The sequence below is a fragment of the Rhamphochromis sp. 'chilingali' genome (assembly GCF_963969265.1).
Source record: "Rhamphochromis sp. 'chilingali' genome assembly, chromosome: 15".
Taxonomy (NCBI): Eukaryota; Metazoa; Chordata; class Actinopteri; order Cichliformes; family Cichlidae; genus Rhamphochromis; species Rhamphochromis sp. 'chilingali'.
The window spans coordinates 10,291,061-10,310,284 of NC_137942.1; the positions used below are offsets into that span (position 1 = coordinate 10,291,061).

General features: G+C 39.2%; 1 protein-coding gene across 1 annotated transcript; it reads right to left on the bottom strand.

Moving 5' to 3' along the window:
• Window positions 1–1,079: 1,079 nt before the first annotated feature.
• Window positions 1,080–17,682, bottom strand: usp31 (ubiquitin specific peptidase 31). Its single transcript, XM_080904215.1, has 16 exons — window positions 16,499–17,682; window positions 15,715–15,849; window positions 15,257–15,351; window positions 15,074–15,166; window positions 13,494–13,629; window positions 13,029–13,176; window positions 12,740–12,920; window positions 12,407–12,518; window positions 11,801–11,895; window positions 10,736–10,813; window positions 9,350–9,479; window positions 8,988–9,107; window positions 8,564–8,789; window positions 7,806–7,964; window positions 7,526–7,678; window positions 1,080–6,439 (listed from the first exon to the last, which is right to left on the bottom strand). Exons 1-16 carry the CDS (start codon window positions 17,018–17,020, stop codon window positions 4,953–4,955), a joined length of 3,870 nt encoding a protein of 1,289 aa, XP_080760341.1. The 5' UTR covers window positions 17,021–17,682; the 3' UTR covers window positions 1,080–4,952.
• Between the last annotated feature and the right edge of the window lie 1,542 nt (window positions 17,683–19,224).

The following is a 19,224-nucleotide window of genomic DNA, read 5'->3' on the forward strand; positions in this document are numbered from 1 at the left end:
ATACAAATAAATTAACAGAATGCTTGGACACAGTCTAATGAACTTGAAACTGGTTGTTTCAATTGTAAAAATATATATTAAAAAAAAGTGAAATAGCAGGCATATGCTGGAACAAATATTCTAATGTAAACTAAAATTTAAAAAAAAAAGAAAGAAAAATTGGTCAATTCAGACACTGCAGATGTCAATATAATAACCACATAGTTCAGCAGGGAGTAGAGTAAAAGACTTTAGAATGAAAACAAATCTCCATGAATGCAGTGTACAAACGCATTACAATTTATACAGAAAGTAAAAGAAGAGGCATGCTTTCATTAAGCACTGTAGTGTTAAAATAGTTTAAAAGAAAATGAGACTTGTGACATTCATTCATCAAACCTCTCCTTAGATTCTCTGATCCAAAGATAGAAACTGTCCATTACAATTTTCTTTGCTTAAGGCTTCTGAAAAGTTTCAGCATCCTTTTTTTGTAGTGTTTCCGTTTGAAAATGCTCTCAAAAGCTTCTCAAATCCTAACCGGCTATTTCAGCTCATCCAGGTGTGTATTTGCAGTACCTCGCCATCTGCAGAACCTTAAGTCTGTACCTCAAATGTAGGATTATGGTAGTTTTGCTACGGCAACTTTGAATTGAACATCATGAATTTAACAGCAAAACAAAATGTCTATGTCGCAACAACAACTCTAAGCAGGATTCTCTAATCCTAATTAAGTTCTGCAGGGAAGCCTGAATGCATTTTACAACTAAAGTGATTAACGTTTAATACCCACTTCACCAGTCATTAGAAAGAAAAAAGAGAATAAATGGCACCGTTTTAAAACATTGGAAGTTACCGTTTGTTGATAAACAGTTTACAATAAGAAAAATAAAATAAAAAAACCCTCAAAAGTATTAAGATATTAATATTATAATGTCACTGATCATGTACTGTGTTATAAAACTATAAATTTACTATCTTTGTTTATTGCATTGAGCTACATGTATCTATTTTATATGACAGACAGACCACATCTTCAATGCAGCTGAGAACATGGAAACAGGGGTTCACAAACCGTTCACTGAGGTGAACCAAAGTTGGAATTCTTACGATATACGTGTACATAATGAGTCTATATAGTGATCAAAGAGAGATAATCGATTCCATAGTGTTGTCTCTGCTGGTGTACAACAGTAAATATTAAAGAAGACACACAATAAACAACCACTGTGGTAGGAGCACCCAGAGAGCACAGATAAGCAGAATTAAATAACAAAGTGAGAAAAAAACAAAACACTAATTGATATAATGCTATATGCAGTTAGGGAATTAATTAGATTTTCTTTCATATAGGCAACATTAAGTTTAATCCTTTAAAGCAATGATGAAGTATGCTAGATTTTACAGTTTCTAAATGACGTGCAAATTAAGCGATGAATATACCAGCCATGCTTTGCTTTCTACTTAACACAGCTGCAGAATTTTGCATAGTTAATAAATACATGCATTAGCGTTTTCATGCAATACTGCATTCCTTAATCATTCTCGATTTTGTACACTGACAACAAATTTACAAACAAAAATGAAAAATGCAGACACATAACTGGCGTGGAGATAAAGCTACGAGATGACCGATCCTGGAATTGATAACTAGGAATCTTATATTTTGTCCTTCAACCGTTAATAAATTCAGTGGCCCTCAAATGCGGCAGTTTGACACGTTTTTGTAAATCAAACTGAATCCATCTGATCAACACCAAACAACAAAGACATTGTTATGATTTCTTTTTTTTTTAGATTTTTGCAATCGTAGTGTTTTTATGGTTCATGTTTGGCAGCAGGGCTGTAACAGGTGCGCAATATGCTTCCAGCTTTCTTTCAAGAGTTTAGACTGCACACCGCCAATTTTAAGCTCAACAAACTGCTTGCCATTAGGACCTTTAACTGCAACTGCTAAATCAACAGCTCTCATCTAACCCTACGTTATCAAAACAAAGCCAATCTATAAAAATGAGTGAAAACATCCTGCAGTTTTTAGTGTCCAACATATACAGGAAAAAAGCCAAATAAAAGGTTTGGCGACATCCGCACCTCAAACCACAAACCGTATTTACACAGTGTGTTATAAACACTATACATTTTGACTTTATTACATTATGAGATTGTCTACTGCTTCGTGAGATGTTCTAATAAATTGTTTATGTAGCAAGAAAATTTATGGGCAAAAAACAAAAAAGCTTAATGCCAAGGCCCAGCTCTCTAAAATACACACTAACCACTACATTTCAATTACAGACTTCTAAACAGGCAAACAAGAAAGGGAAAGCTAAATGTACTTAAAATGATCCTGCTTTGATCCAAAGTGCCATTGTCAGCTTCCTGATAGATTACACATGTTAAGTAGAAAAGAGCAGCTACAAGAACACCACCATATTTAAACAGCTCTATGTAATCTCTGTGGTCTGTTGCAGCTTGAATGCCATAGTCAGTCCACGTACGGAGAAAAGTCCCAGGTCTGCAGCAGACACCTTTTTATGCAACCCCACACTAACACTAAAGATTAGCACGCCATGTTAAATCGCAGAAGTAGCGATAAAAACGTCCTGAGGATAAATAGGATGTTCATCACTGACTGAGACCTTCAAAAGCTTCCCTTAAATGTCAGGTTTGAGGCTACTTTAATAAGTGTCCCAGTTATAAACAAATTAATTATTACTGGAAGGTTAACAGGATGTTCGACCAGTTATTAAATGCAAGGAAAGGTTTAACAGGTGGCTTCAATAAAGACATGAAACGTCATCTAGTGTTGCTCGAGCACATCGTGTTGTCTAAACGTGACAATTCATCAAGCAAACCAGGTAGATTAAACGTTTCTGGGTATAATTTCAATTTTAACAACCTGTACAGACCATTGAAATAATACACCGAACTGTTTAAAAATGAGTGGCATCCAAAACCATCTGAGAACCCAATGTAAACCTGAAACCTCATATATGCTACAGAGAAATAGTGAGAAAGATACTGCAAAATACCAAACTCAAAATGTTTTATGCTAGAAGTAAAATCACTTAGTTGTGGTTTATAATAAAATAACTTTGAATCTTTTGAAACATACACTACAGTGGTGCCTAATGTATGAGTATTGCCTTATAAATGGGGCATTTCTATAGTGAACTAAAGCTGATTGTTCACAAAAAGGCCAGCAAGCATCATGACGGCAGCACTGATAATATTCTGCCACTGCTTTGAACTTCACTCCACAATGCATCTGTTATTTTCGCATACATGTCCATATTTGGACAACAACCACTCCATGACAATGTATGTGTAGATCTATAATCAACCAAATGGCTCATTATCAATATTCTGATTCAAGCTGATGAATAACAAAATGGAAAATATTCTCCAGTGAGGTACCGCGGGTTATGATAAACAATACCTTTTCTGAAGTTTGTGGTCACAGTTCTGAACGTCATCATTTGAAAGAATGCTCATTTAAGAAACAAGAGCTAGTGGAGCAGTGGCATTTTAGAGCACCAGGTGAAATAAAGGGGTGATTTCTTAAAAAAAATGGCCCCTGAAACATCGAGATGAATGTACACTTTTATCATTTCAAGTCTAAGGCCTGTTGAATCTACTGTCTGATATGTCTCGAAACTACTAAATTAATAATTACGACACTGCTTCGTGTTTACAAAGTGCGAACAAAACATTCCTACTCAGTGATGCATACAGTAGAAGACTACTATGTTGCCAAAGGCAATTATATGTTTACATGTACAGCATTGAAAGGCGCTTAAGATTATTTTCATCTTGCTCATGGAAGGAGAAAATAAAAAATGAGTTACATACCATATACTTTCTGTCAATATATGTACAGACACATATACATATATTTATATACCGTGACTGTAAAGGGTTTCATTCCAAAACACACTATCAATTTAATGCAAAAGTACTTCAATAAAATTTTGAAAAATAGATTTATATTTAAAAAGGTACTCGTAAAAAAAATAATAACGTTTTGAATTATTGGACAAATTGTAAACCAATTCTAATTTCTTGCCAACATTAGTTCTGGTTTTGTTCTTCCTGCTGCTCTGTATCAATGCTAGGAACTATCAAGTAGAGCCACATTATGAGATTACTTATTTTTTCTTAATGGAAAAATGGAGTAAGAATAATATTTGTAAGACCTTTATAGACTAAAGCAGTAGGTGCATGGAGAAACTTGCTTGAAGAACAGAGATTTAACCCATCAGTGGTAAAAACAATCAATGAAATGTACTATTAGCCAACTCTATTTCGGAATGAAACTCTTTTGTATTTGTGTGCATGTCTGAATAATTTTGTTTCAGTATTTGTCAGAGGCTATTTTTGATGTTAAAGTTTTGTACCCTTTGACAATGATTTGAAATGCTTACAGAACAGCAGCAGAATTCAAGCATCAGCAGCCAGCTAATCAATTCTAGAATAACTAGAAGACTTGGAACCTGTGTAACAGAAAACTACAACAAAACTACTACAATATCTGAATTACAAGTTACTGGTGCACAAGACATTGATAAGTATTTCGTAGAGACTCAAGTTCAAATGGATAAGCTGCTGCATTTTAAATCAAGTTTTGTTTCACGCTCGTGTCGTACAGGTCTTCCGTGCACAAAATCAAATATGCTGCTGCACCACCAAAGGTGGAAAAGGTATCAATATTTACTACTGGAAGAAGCTAAATTGGCAGCATACTACACAAGTGCTTGGCACTCAGGTAGGCGGATGATGATACAGTACTTTTAAATATCTTTAAACACTCAAAGCTGGCTGCCAATACTAAAATTGCAAACCCAACATGTGCATTTAAACCAAGAGTACAAAACCATAACATCAAAAATGTGTCTTAAATACATCTGGAGCTCGCTGAAACTTAGGCACAAAGATTAGCTGCATTATGCTTGTTCAATATACCGACTATAGATGTATCATTGAGGCCTCTGTGTTGTTCGTGCAGGAGATTGCATGCTCGATGACAGTTTTCGGGAAGATGTCATTCTTTCAAGGGGTTTCTTCCCATTAGGAGATTTGGAACTTACTTCAGAAGTGGAAGACTTGGACTTGCCTACATTTAAAAGAGAGCGACTCAGAGAGCTGGGGGGCTTGGAAGACTCCTTTGTCTCTGATTTTGTCTCACCTCCAGGAGTCTCTGCAGATTTCGGAGAAGACGCCGTGTCTCCTGGCTTTCCACCATTGCCACCGATCTCCTTGGCTTGTCCATTCTGCTTGCATGTCCTCTCCGAGGCTTTTTTGGTGAGCATGGTACTTTTTCCTAAATCAGCCGACCGGCGGCTTTCCCTTTGTCGGAGGGCACTCTTGAAGAAAGACAACCCTTTCTCCTCAGATTTGCTGCTGCGCTGCAGATCTCTGGTGGAAACGCTGGGTGAACGCAGGCTAGTGACAGAAGAACTGCTGCTGGAACTCCGCACAAATCTCCTCTCAGGACGGTTGCTTTCGCCGCTCTTTGAAAGTGAGCAGCGTGCTACTGAGCCGCATCTGAGGTTGTCAGCCAGAGGGCTAGTGTGCATAGAATCTCTACTGTAGCTCCTTTCTATAAGCCGCTTCCTGCTGTTTGTTGAGCTCTTCTCAGTGACAGTGGAATTCTTCTTTGAGGTTGGTGAAGGAGAAGCTGAGGACTGAGGCGTGGAACGGACGCATGGCTTATGTTGTGGCGTAGCCTCTGGAGGCTGATTTGACTCTTTCGTTTTGGAGGGAGTCCCGCTAGGTGTCGAGGTGCTTTTCTTAGCATTTGCACTCTTCTCTTTAGTATTGCTCAGCTTTTTACCTTTCACTGGTGTACTGGAAGACGTCTCAGGTGCAGAGGTCTTGTGGGTCGAGCACAATCGTTTTTTGGAGCTTTTATCTTGCTCCACTTTGCTGACACTCTTTGTGGATCCTGTGCTTTCAGCCTTTAAGCCAAATCCTCCGATACTATTCTTACGTTTCTGTTCTTTGGAGGGAGTAGCTTGAGTGGGTAATATGTTTTGGTCTATAGCTGTGATCTGGTTGTTGTTTTCAGTTGGCTCATTTTTGGTGATCTTCTTTTCCACTGGAGTGGAAGCCCGACAGTACATGTCTAAGAACCTTTTATTGTTGTCCTGGTCGGGGAAACTGCTCTCCATCATAGACAACGGAGTCCTGTTGCCAAAGTATCGTTCGTGTTTACTGTAGCTGCCAAAACACGATGTGGAAACCTTGTCGTCACATGCCTCTCCTATCCTCTCTAAAGGAGGGGAACACCGAGAGTCAAGGGAGAATCGTGAGGGCGAGTTAGATCTCATGTGCAGCTTGGCAGAGAGAGACCAGGAAGGTTTTATCCCACTGTCACTGAAAGCTAAAGGACTGGCAATGGATGACCTGGAGGACAAACTCTGTCGCTGAATACTCCTCACAAAGGGGCGGACAGAGAATCCTCCTAAAAAACAGGGAATTATTTAGTTTAAAACACACCAACATCTACACAATAATGAACAAGCATTATTATTTTTATATTAAGAATCAAATGAAATAGTTGTACTGTTTCACACTTTTGGGGGGGTAAATCCATCAGTGTATCTACATCAATAACAATACTGACACTGATATTTGATTATTTAAAAAATAGACATTTTGGCTGGTTTTCTTTTTTTGAGTCCTTATTAGATGATGTGACCGTGTTGTTTAAAAAAAATAATCTTGTTTTATTACCACAACAGATCATCTATTGCTCATTAACACTGACTCTACTGTGATCAGCTGGTTGTTTTGCAGCATTATAAACACATGTTACCAACAGGGAACTTGCAGAGTGCCATCTGATGGACAAACTATGTAATACTCTCTAGTTTTTAAATTTTCATTTATTAGCCATTATCAAAGCCAATATCAATAAAATTGCAAACAGCTATAACCCACTGGACCTTAAACATCACTCAGGCCATATTTCTACATTGCTACAAAGCTATGCTATATAATAAAGGACTTTATCACATTTACAGTGCCTGTAATGTTATTCTCGCTTAGTACAAGACCAAGGCCTACACGATGACTAGTAAAAACCATGTTAAATTATAAGTTAATAAAAAGGGAGCATCCAAGACAAGTCATGCATAGTTTTCTGAAATTTTACAACATGCAAGCCATATCTTGCAGACTGGCTAGTGAAGGTTTCCCACACTTCAGAGATCTGTGGGGACTTGTTCATTTCACTCCAATGCCATATTTGCCTTGTGACTTTAATTATTAGAGTTGGGATTGGTAAATTTAAGGTCTGAGTTTGTAATTCTTGACTGTAATGTTTAATCCCACTTTAGATATTGTCTTTAGAGGAAGCTTTAAAGTATCCCTATAAATGCGATGGACTTAAAAACCTTGAAACCAAACTCTGAACTTTGTGCATTTCTGAAACTATGACCTGCTCAGGAGGCAGTAGATGTGTGTATGATGAAAATCAATGAAAATGAACAATCAGGAACCTTTAAATAAAAATAAATAAATAAATGAAAGTTCAGCATTTTCTCACCGTCATCCTCACTACGTTCGACTGGAAACTCAACCGACTCAGCCAGTGAAGCCAGAGAAGTGCGTCTGGATGAGGCTCCAGAGGCCAAACTAGCAGGCCTGCTGCCAGGTAGCCTGTTGATCCAGTGATCACACAAGGATGAACTAGTAGAGCCTGATTAAAACACAAACATGGATACATTTTAAGCCTTAAATGTCACATAAAGCTTATTATGCCACTTTATGGTACGGTATACATTACATATGCTAGGTGGACAAATGGTGTATAAATAAATACTGACCAGCCACAGAGCTATTGGCAGACCAAGAGGGGATGACTGTTCTCCTCTGATAGAACAGTATATAGGCTGTTTGCTGGCACACGTCATCATCAGCTATTGCTGTAACTTCACTGTCATCAAAGCAGTACCACTGACCATCAATGGAGTTTTTGCAGTATGCTGTGAGCACAAAGTAAAGAATGAGTTAACATGGATGGCAAACACATTCAGCTGCTTGATATGCTCATTTCCAATACAACGTTTAATTTGCATCTTATCACAGTTAAAAGCAAATCAGTGATTCATTGTTTGACTTGATCTTTTTTACTCCTTCCCCTGATGTCCCACTCAGTTTTACCTCAGGCTGAAACAAGCCATTTTTTGGTTTTGTCCCTTTAAATGCCCGCTTGTCTGAAAGCCCACTTTCTCCTAATCCCAAAATACTGCTCAGCAAAAATGTTACCAAGCAGCTTGTAGTTTGACTCTACTGGGATATAACACTTGGAAATATAAGGAAATCATGTGCTTCGCTGACATTAGCTTGGCATGAAGCTTATATTCCAGTAGTCTGGAGGCTGACTCTGAGCTTTTGGCTTACAGGGATTACTTTTATATACTTTTACATCACTATTTGACAGCTTGCCCACATTTCATTTGACTTTCAAACACAGTAACATTGCACATATGAGAGAAAATAAGGACAGGCATTAAAAAAAGGTTTAATTTGCATTTCTGATCCATTTTAAAATAGGTCTGAAGCAAAGAACTGCTCGCATTACCAGTGTAGTGGCCTCCGTGCATGTTCCCGTGATGGTTGCAAACAGCATACAGGTCATACAGGTAGTCATCAGGATTCCTTCCCAGTCCATAGGACCGTCTCCACGGAGACCAATGGGAAGGTAAACTCCAGCTACTCTGGCTTCTCTTAACCACGTGAGGAGCCATGTCCATCCCCATCAACGGGAACCTCACCATGTTCTGCATCTTCACCCTCCGGTCCCCCTCCTGAAACAAAAATATAGAAGCATGTTGCAACAGAGTCTCGTTATCTGACCATCAGCTGTCCACCTAGACTAAAACTCTAACCTTTAAGTTCTGCAGATGTACAGTGTTAATTTTTAATATCTGCTGGTCAACATATAGGATTTAGCAAAAAACTTACTTACAAATTCTTACTGAAAATATCCAGATGAACTAAAATACCTGTCTGAACCTCTTGAGATGCAGTATGAGTACATCCGGGAGCGTCCACAGGCTGAGCTTAATCCGGCCCTGCTGCAGCTGCTTGCAGTGGGGACAGCGCCAGGCGTCGTCTGGGGCCAGCTAAAACACACAAGACCCAAGGAGTAGCTATGAAGAGAAAGCCCCAACCACAGAGCTTATATAATAGACCTCACACAGGATGAGGCCCCGAATTTCCCTCCAACTTCTCTCTTTTACTCCAGAGCAAAACACAGTAAAACCACTGTGAGCGCATGTGCCAAGGCCAGTTTACGATTTATTTATTCAACTTAAACTACTAACAGTGCCGTCTTGCACGCATGCATACATGCTCGTGTGTCTACCTGCTCTTCTTTAGTGTACAGCTGAAAGCACTGAGCAAGGGTGCAGGCCTGCGGCTGGTGATGTTGTTCTCTATGCAGATAGACACTCTCAGCATCCGGAATATACTCTTCCTCGGTGTGTCCAAACAGACTGTGGGAAACAGAAAAAGAAACACACCCTTCGTGTAACAGCGCAGTCAGGTGAGGATCACAGGATCTGAGATTGATAAAAGAAAAATAAACTGACCAGTATTTTATTGTAACTGAGACAGATGAAGTAATTGTTTACCATGTCATAAGCATGCTGTTTGTCCTTACATTAACGGTTCACACCCAGCAGTGCAACTAAAGGATTTAAGACTTTAAAGGGCTTCACAATCAGCACTTGTGCAGACATGCATTACACATGAACTCGACAGGATTTGTTCAAAGCCAACATCATCAACATCATCAACATCCAAGTACCAAAAAGGGGGAAAAAAAAGTTTGATTTGGCCAGCATGGGCGTTTGTGTTAACTGCTCGACATATTAGTCAGCTTAGTGAGAAAGAAGGAACTGCTTCAAATGCAGCGTGAATTTTTTGACATTTTACATAAGTTAGTTCTTGAAAAAAGAAATCCTGTCAAGCAAACGATATGTTAGGAGGTACGCACAGAAAAGGCCACGTCCTCTGAAACATCCTTAGTTAAGTTTGAGGTGTTGCTCAATTTGAACGTCTTTTCAGAAACACTCGGCAAAGCAATTACTGTCACCATCAATTTTACTGAAAATGCTGAGACACATTGAACTGCTAAACCACAGCCCTGACAGCTACAATAGAAGAGATGGGAGTGGGAAAGGTGGGGGGTTTTCTGTGTCTGTGGCACTACAGATTTTGCCCTTAAAGTCAAAAGGCAGTTACATTAAGTCAGGACCAGAAACGGGTCAAAATTCTGCAACTGCAGACATCAAAACACTTTGAAGTTCAGCCGCATTTGTCTGTAATGTTCCATCATTTCTATGGTGGTCTGAATGGAACTGCTTACGAAGCAAAACGAGGCTGTCTGTAGCAATCATAATCAATTACAGAGTCAATGTTATGTCAACAAAGTCAGTTATAACCAGTGGCTTTACCAATTTTCAGAACAGTTTTCAGCATTTCCCCATCTCAAAATGGGTCTTAAGCAGAATTGGTCTGCCTATAGTAAAGACCTCATTTCTTACTATTTGTCAAAGCTGGCTTTTATATTTGGGTAGATAGGTCATGGCTAACAAAAACTATACTTTTTTAATTTAACAATGATATTTGTTTAGCTCTGGTTAAAGGGCCCACAAATTCCAATTCAAACTTTTTATCCTTTGCAGAACAACTGTGCTGTAGACAAGTGAAACTGGACACATACACATCCGTATTTTTTTCCACTTACTAGTCCTTGGTCTCTTTGTCCCATTCAACCACAATTTTCACATGTGGTGGTCCCCCTTGTCCACAGGACTTGTATGCTCTGTAATGAGAAAAAATAATTTAGCAATAAAGTAAGATGAGTGAAAAAGGTTTTTTCCCCTCTTCCAAGCACTGTATGACAAGAGTTTCATTCACTTAAATGTAATTTAAAAACACCTTTATGTCAGACAGACATTTGAATACAGTATGAGAGTTAATAGTTTATACTGAGAACAGAGCTTTATTAAATGTTTCAGGACTGTAATCAATAAACAAAAGAAAGAATGCTAGTTATGATCGCCACTGATTAATCATGATCATAATAAAATCAAATATAATTGCACTTTGGTTTGTGCATCTGCAGTGTTGTGACTTGTTTTGTTATTCTGAAATCATTCAGTTTCTAAGTCAAACAGGCCAAACTGGTAATTTAACATTCAAATCCTGTTAGGGCATGTCCTCTGCTCAGGTCATAAGTGAAGTAGAACTGATGGGGCAAGTGTGGAGAGGTGAGATTAAAGCTGAAAATTGATGTAATTACAACTTCAAACTATTTACTCAAGCTCATGCCTGCCTTTACCTTTATGTTTATGCACCAGTATTTATTAGGATTTCAGATTTTCTCACTTTCACTGACGTGCTGTGACTGCTGCAAAACATTAAGGCATTTGGAGAGCCTGGCACCGGTAATACACCTTTTTTAAACTGCTGAGTTTGTTACTACATTACATGACTACGACATGTCAAACGGCTATACTTGTTTTGCAAGGCAAGGTTGCATTTTTATTTATTTTTTTAAGTTCAGTGATCCAATATAATTATGGCAATGTAAACAGGCTTTAGAGAGAAAAACAGTCATTTTATAGTCTGGGTTATTAGCCTTATAAGTTGCTTTTATGAGCTGTAACAAGAAGTCACAGTGTGAGTAAGCTGAAATTTACTAAAGAACGTTCTGAATAAACATATCCCGACTTAGTTAAATTTTAGGTCATACTTCTCATCTGAAATCAAGAAGTTATCAAATATAACAATGGCTATCTGAACGGACCTTTCCACAGTTGGATGACACAGTGGTCGCTCATCTTGGGGCAGGAGGTAGGTGATGCCAACAACGCCAACCACTCGAAGACTGAAAGGTCCAACCTGCACACAGAATGAAAATGAAATATAAACCCCCCCCAGTGTCATCCAACTACTTTAAACTCTTTTGTCTTAAAAATAGTTTTGATACCTATTAAAATTTCAACTTCACTTAAAAAATAAATTAAGACTATTGTCTTTCCAGCTGTACATCATCTGTCAGAAAGTGTCACTCGACATTTGTTTCTGTTTTATGAACTTTCATGTTAAGTTAGCAAAGATGTGACCCATCAGTGCAGGAGGTATCTAGACTGATGGGTCTAGATACCTTGTTGTTTAAAATAAAGCTTTCTTAATAATCTCCCCACAAGTGGTAGTCACTGCTTGTATAGTCGGTATAAACAGGAGAATGCTGGAGGAAGGTTTGTACTTACTTGTGATCAAACAGAGGGTACGATCACTATAAACCACCTCCAAATAAAACCTTTGACTTCAGCAGTTCAGGTAAATAAAGGCTGCAGGACTACTTAAGGAAATAAACTGAGTATAAGGCAGTGAGTGGTTGTCATCCTACCTGAATGTAGACCCCAGGCCTCAAAAGATGGCGCATTTTCTCAAGGATCTCTTTTTGCAGAGCATCCCAGGTCACAGTGCGCTCCAAGTACAGTACAAAAGGCAGGCCAAACCTAAAAATAAAAAAACAAAATGCACAAGTTCCATTAGCTGCTATCAGCTTCTCCATCAGGCCTGTTATTAGGTAAATGCCAGGGACAAATTGTGGGTTATGTCAATAACCCTTCTTTATCACTGACAGACCCACAAGAACAGGGCATGTATTACATAATCAGAAGAAGCAGAGTGGATGAGTAAGAAATGCAGAACATAAAATCATTCTGAGATGCAGTACCTCTTTCCTTGGTGGCCAGTACACGCTCTGTTACACACCAAAAGGATCATTTTTTCTGGTCCCAGGTTTTTATTGGGTGATGCAGTTACAGGTGTCACAGCGCCCTGCATAAAAGACGGAGTCCTGCTGATTTCTGTCCCATACTTCAAGTTGTTATGATTCAGATTTGCCAGAAGGCTTCCTGCGAAAGACAGAATGGCACGCGAGTCTTTTTGATTAAACGTGGAAAATGCAGAACACACCTTTTAAAAAAATAAAATAAAATAAAAATGTAAAACTACTGAGTAACCTCTTTTTGTGCGGATGTTTTCCAGCCTGAAGGTCTCGGGTGTCTCAAAGGCAAAGATGGAATCGCTCTCTTGTATGATGTCAAGATCGTCATCATCGTCACAAAACGAACGGTGAAAGCCGTCGTAGTACATTTCAGTCAAAACAAACTACAAGAGAAAAACAGCACATTTAAACCTTGTAGCAATTATTCTGTATCAAGTCCATATCAGTATTACAGCAATTCAGTAATCTTATTAGCAGCTGCATCCTGCTTTAGCTGTAATTTACATATGCTCTCAAGCCCTTTTTTGCTGCTGTAGTACTAAGAACAAATGTTAGAATTGCGTACTACCTCCCAAATATAACCTATAACAGCCAGGGGCTTGGAGCAAAACTCGCTTCTGTTTTAGAACTGGCTGTACCGACACTGTGCCCGTAATATAGTCTCACTGTGGCAGACCCTGATAAGTGACAGGAATAGCACCTGGTCCATTGGGATCTTAGTCTCGCGTGACACAGCATCTCTGAGGCGATACACGGTGCTGTTGAGCGGAACAGCAACTCCAATCCTCATACAGTGAGAGTACTTCCCCTGGTACACCACCGTCACATACAAGGGCCTAACAAAAAGAAACGGGAATGAGCAGCACAAATAAAACACACACACAAAAAATTCACACACCTATTTAATACTGGACAAAATGGGGAGGGTGTGGTGTTGCAGCTTGGCCTTTAAGTAAGCCGGAGCTGAACTGATATGACGGGAAAGGTGCCACACTAGACGCAGGCACTGTTGTGTAACACATCACACCTCTGATTCTGCATGCTACCTGAAAGTACATGCTAAGATAACATTACGCCAGGTTTGTTTAGTCCATGACGCTGTCTTTGTGTCCAAGTGCTATAAAGCCACTTTTTATCTTTATCGTACTGCAACCATAAAAATACTTTGATATGTAATCCAAATACTTTGAGCCTAAAAGCATTTGGACAGTTAGGCAATATTTGTTCTTTGCGAGTCCAGAACAATCAGTGTAAAGTATAATAATGGATATTACAATAAAGTAAATATTTGGATAGGATCATATCATAGAACAGAAATGTCTATGAGACTTCTAATAGCAGAGCCCTGGTGATGCCCAAGCTCCAGAGGTTAAAAAGTAACAGGATGGTGACACGCCAAAATCCTCATATTTCATAGTTTGTGGAACTCTGTTTGTCAGTGACCTTTAGACATCGCCATACAATTTGTAGCTTCCCTGGTGACATCTTCCTCTTTCTTTCACTTAGCTAGGGAATCATCTTTACTTTATCCAAACAGTAAAGCTTTGTTCAAAAACTCTGCGCTTCTTTTGTATGCTTTTGAAATTTCACTCTGGGTCTTTCAGTCTCTGAGGCTTACAGAGTGTTTGTTTTCTGTTATGAATCCTTTAAGGTTCTAGTCACATACTCTCAAATTCTCTTCTTCGTGGGAGGAGTCGTGCTTTTTGGCCTTCCAACTCATCTCCAAAGGGCTTTATTCCTTAAAATGTCAGACAACCTCGATACACATTCCAACTCTGTCACCTCTGAGCCATGTGAGCTCTTTTCTTTAGGGAAGAGATTACTTTTTAGCTAATGGAATTCATGTTAAGAGGGCCATATCAAATTCTTTCACTACTGATGTAAACTTAATCATGGCTTTAGACCTTCATGTAAAAATCTATTATTTTAATTGAAATAAAATGTGAATATCATGGCCTGAAGAACAATTTTTTTTTAATTTATAAAATGAGATCTATGCTCTACAACACAACAACAACAAACAAATCTACTCCTGGACATTTAACACGCCCACTTTTGCAATCACATATACTGCATATTTTCACACACATTCTGTTTTACATCCAGTGAAAGGTATCATTCCTCTAAAGACCTTTAAACAAACATGCCTGCTTAAAGTGTAGAAATGCAAACAACCTGGTAGAGCAACAAACACATCAGAAACATGTAAGAACATGTCATCAAAGTGTTGTTAACTGATTACTCCCTGACCTATAGCACAGCTCAGATGGAGAAACTCACCGTGTGTGAGGCAGCGGGATTGGTAATGAGATACAGAGGAAGGGATCAAAGGTATTGCTCTGCTTTTGGCAATGAGGGCAGGTAAGAGAAGACCTGTTGGGAAAACATTAAAAATCTTAATGTGGTGCAGAGACATCCCTGTCACATTGTCAGAGCAACAGAGCTTCTACATCTACGGCTTACCTGTACTGAGCCTGAAACAGTTCTTGTACAAACGACCCAGCAGAAAGGGGAGGAGATGGTCCCTCTATGCTTTGATCGTCTTCTTCAATAGGTGGCTGAACAAAAACAAACAGGTTTGTTTAGTCTGATTACTTCATCATAATAAATTCTGGTCTATCAGGGTTCACAAGCTGCTGTGGGAGCTACACAGTCTTGTTATTGAGTAGCTCTGGGGAAAAAAGAGAAAACAAAGCCTGGCAAGCCTAGATGAGCCAGACTGTGAATGCCGCTCATTTGGAAGCTGCACCAAGTGACCAAAACACCCCGAACACTGATGAGATATAAACTGAAACAAAATAGCCTTGGAATGAAAACTGATGAGTTGCAATGAGGAGAAAATATCCAGTTAATGATTCACAATTGTGGCTTGATTAGGGGGGGTTACGTACATTAGAACACCAAATATTTTCTGGATTCACCTTAATAGCAGGCCTGCTGTTGGGGTTGACGGTGTTGAGATCCTCATGTACTCTGTCCAGCAGCCACAGCAGAAACTCTTGGGCATCATGCTGAGCGTTTCCTTTAAACTGTGTGGCATTTTTTGACACAACATTCTGCAAGAAACAGCATGGTCCAAAAGTTACGATGCCTGCCACCGTTTATCCTGAAATCACTCTGAATATCTAGATCATTGAGTAAAGCTTTATTAACAACAGGTATAAGACTTGTGTGGTGTAGGTACGCATTGTTTTTACCATACACTGTTATAAAAATATAATCCTGGTCATCTTTACTTAAAGAGGGCTTGTTATGCTCAAGTCCAACTCAATACTTTTTTTATCCTATGCAAGTAGTTCTGCATCAGCAACGGTTCAAAATAATCTTTATTTATCTCAGATCCCTTATCACCACTCCTGCTCATCCACGGTCTAAAACGAGCCCATTCAACCTCCCTTTAAGCTATTTTATTAGAAGTGGTTGGTTGCATCAACAAACAAAAGCAGCCACTGCAATCACTGACATCATACAGAGACAAGAGTAGAAAAACATATCTCCATCCAAGCATCTAAAGCAGACAGAAGCTTAAGTTTGGCCCAAAGGAATTCCTTGTTTATACAGTGCACTGCCCTCATTCTTTGAAACTTTGGTCATGTTAAATATGACTGTATACACTACTGTAAGAGTATATATAAGACAGAAAACATGAAAAAGCATAATAGGTCCCCTATTTATCTCGCCTTGATTTATTGATGTCACTCTTACCTTGAAGTCCCTGCTATGCTGGGGGGTATACTCAAACGTCCATAAAGCCCGCACAAGTCCTGACAGCTGCTCCGTGACCTCTCCTTTGGCCAGAAGACCCTTCTGCAAATGCACACCATTTGTCTTTGGTTGGTCCTCGTCCTCCTCCTCGCCTTTGTAGTGCTCCAAAACGAGGTACTCGGCAAAGAGTTCAGTGTTACTGAGGCACTGCAGAATTGCATTCATGAAGCAGGTGTTGCCGTGGTTTTTTAGACCGGACACCCCAGGAACCCTTTCCCTGGATAGGAAGCCCCCCAGGTCCCCATCTTCCATGGGTACATCTTTACTTCCAGATTTAAACGTGGAAAATCCTCCATCATCTTTGTCATCCTCGGTTTGCACTTCGGATCCAAAGTGTGACAGCGCTGTGAGTGTCCTCAGGAGTTTACTCATAAAACTGCCCACAGAGCGCACAGAGCCTCGCCTGAACAGCTTCTTGCTGAAGCTGGACTTCTTGTCCTTGGTTGCGGCTTTACAAGACATGATTTCCCCTCTCACAGACAGCTCACATGCAGACGGAAAACTCAGATGTGCTGCACGGAGTCCGAGTCATCTTGCTGGCTAACTGATGCTACATCTCAAAATATGTAGACAGCAGCAGTGGTTAACGTTAGAGCTGCAGGGAGTGTTAGGTGCGTTAGCGGGTAACATGTTCACTAAGTTGTGTCTTCCAAAAGCATGCAGCGGTCTTTATGTTGTCAAAAAACGTTAGCTAATCCTCCACAACAATCCTGCCTACAAAACAAAACAAATGACCTAATGGCGGAAGAGATGCAGCACTGACATTGCTTAGGTTAGCTGTTTATGCCTGCAACTTGCTTCAAAGTTACCGTGTTGTTGCGATCTACTGCCCTGCAGCACCGAAGCGACAGCGGCTGTGCTGAAGTAAAAACAGCAGCGTTAGCTGAATTAGCTAACGGTTCAACAAGAGCAGCAGAAACCGCGGCAGTGCTTCCCGGCCCAGCCACCACGGTCCGATACGAGCAGACAGTCCGCCATGGTATGCAGGCAATTACACTCTAAGCAGAGTGTGTACGAAATCCAGTTAAACCTCACATCTTCTAGCACATTCAGAGGCACATTCGGGATAAGCTACCAAGTAGCTTGTCGTTTACTTCTTCTTTTTCTTCTTGTCCGAGTAGTCGGCAGATAACTCTGTTTAGAGCTAATATACCGCCACCTATTGGCTAGGAGTTGGATCAGCGGTTTAAGATTATATTCTTTTGTTAACTGGGAAAATGTACCTACCGTGGCTATCATTCAGTTATAATTAACTCTAAAGGTCTGATCAAAGGTTTAATTTTTAAGAGATATATTAGTTTCAGGAAGGAGATCTTAAGAATTCAGATTAGTGACAGTATTGGGCTGTACTCACCACAGGGGTGTAATACACGCAAAGGACTAACCATGCTGATACCAGTCATCGTCTGTCTCTTATATTGATCATTTATGATTCTGTTTACAGTCATTTGCTCCTCTGCGTCTGCCCTGTTGACACTGTTTTTGGTTGGGTTGTTTTTTTGTTTTGTTTTTTGCATCTTTAGTGTCATTTTGTGTATCTTTGTGTTATACTTTCTTTTGTTTTGGGGGTTTTGTCTCTCATTTGGTGTTTTTATATCTCATTTTGTGCCACACTTTGGGCTTAGTGAATTTCTCTTGTAATCATTTTGCATCTCTTAATCTTTCTCAAATTGGTTAGATCACATCTTATTCTGGGATTTACAATTGTAGTCTGAAGTTCACACACATCATGGACATGAGTAATTTGGGGATTTTAATGATTTCTTTGAAGTGTTCTTTTTCCAGGGTATACATCTATTATGTACTTTACAAAAGCTTACAGGAGCTGGATTTTCTCTAATCCACAAAGAGTCAAAAGTAAACATACAGGCTCTAAATACATACACCAGCACTAATATTTGGTTAAATGTCCTCTGGCAAGTTCCTCAACCAGAAACTTTTGGTAGCTAATAACCAGTTTTCTGACATAATTCTAGTTGGATAAGTGACCACTCTTCTTGGCAAAACTTAAGTTGGCTGGTTTCTTGGTATAGACCTGGCTTTTAAGCATTGTCCACAATTTACAACACAACTTAGTAGGGTTGAGACCAGGGCTTTGGGAAGGGTATTTCAGAATTGAGTGTTAAGTTGTTAAGATGTGTACACACTGGAAGCAATTGTCTCAACATGCATTACTTTCAGTTCACTATTGTGCCTGAAGGAGGTGCAACTAGCATTAAAAAAGGAAAAGGAGAGCCACAAGTGTGCCTATTTATCTGATTATCTGAGTAACTGAAGTACATATATTAGAAGGTGGTATGTGTATATCTACACGTGTGTGAATTTTGTATGGCCATGCTAGCATATGGTTGTCCATATCTTTGTACATTTTTTCAAACAAAGAATCAAAATAATTAACGCAGGATATGTCTGATAAAATACATTGTCGTGACTGTGAGAGAAGATTGTATTTTATTTATCACTCCAAATGCAGCAATATCTTATTTAAAAGCTGCTTAGTCAGACTTTCTAATGTCCTTGTGTCCAAGTCAAATCTGATATCGGTTGTGTTCAGTCTGAAAAGGGTCATATGCATTTTACTCTTAGCTAGTTAGTAGCAGCTACATTGTCAAACTGACTGTTATTTGTGAAGTGTTTTTGTACATGTGTTTTTGTGGGTTATAATT

Coding starts and splice junctions, on each gene's coding strand:
- usp31 (XM_080904215.1), bottom strand. CDS start 17,020: ATGTCTTGTAAAGCCGCAACCAAGGACAAGAAGTCCAGCTTCAGCAAG. Junction 12,921..13,028: donor AAACATCCGCACAAAAAGAG/GTTACTCAGTAG, acceptor TGTCTTTCGCAG/GAAGCCTTCTGGCAAATCTG. Junction 9,108..9,349: donor TGTACACTAAAGAAGAGCAG/GTAGACACACGA, acceptor TGTGTGTTTTAG/CTGGCCCCAGACGACGCCTG.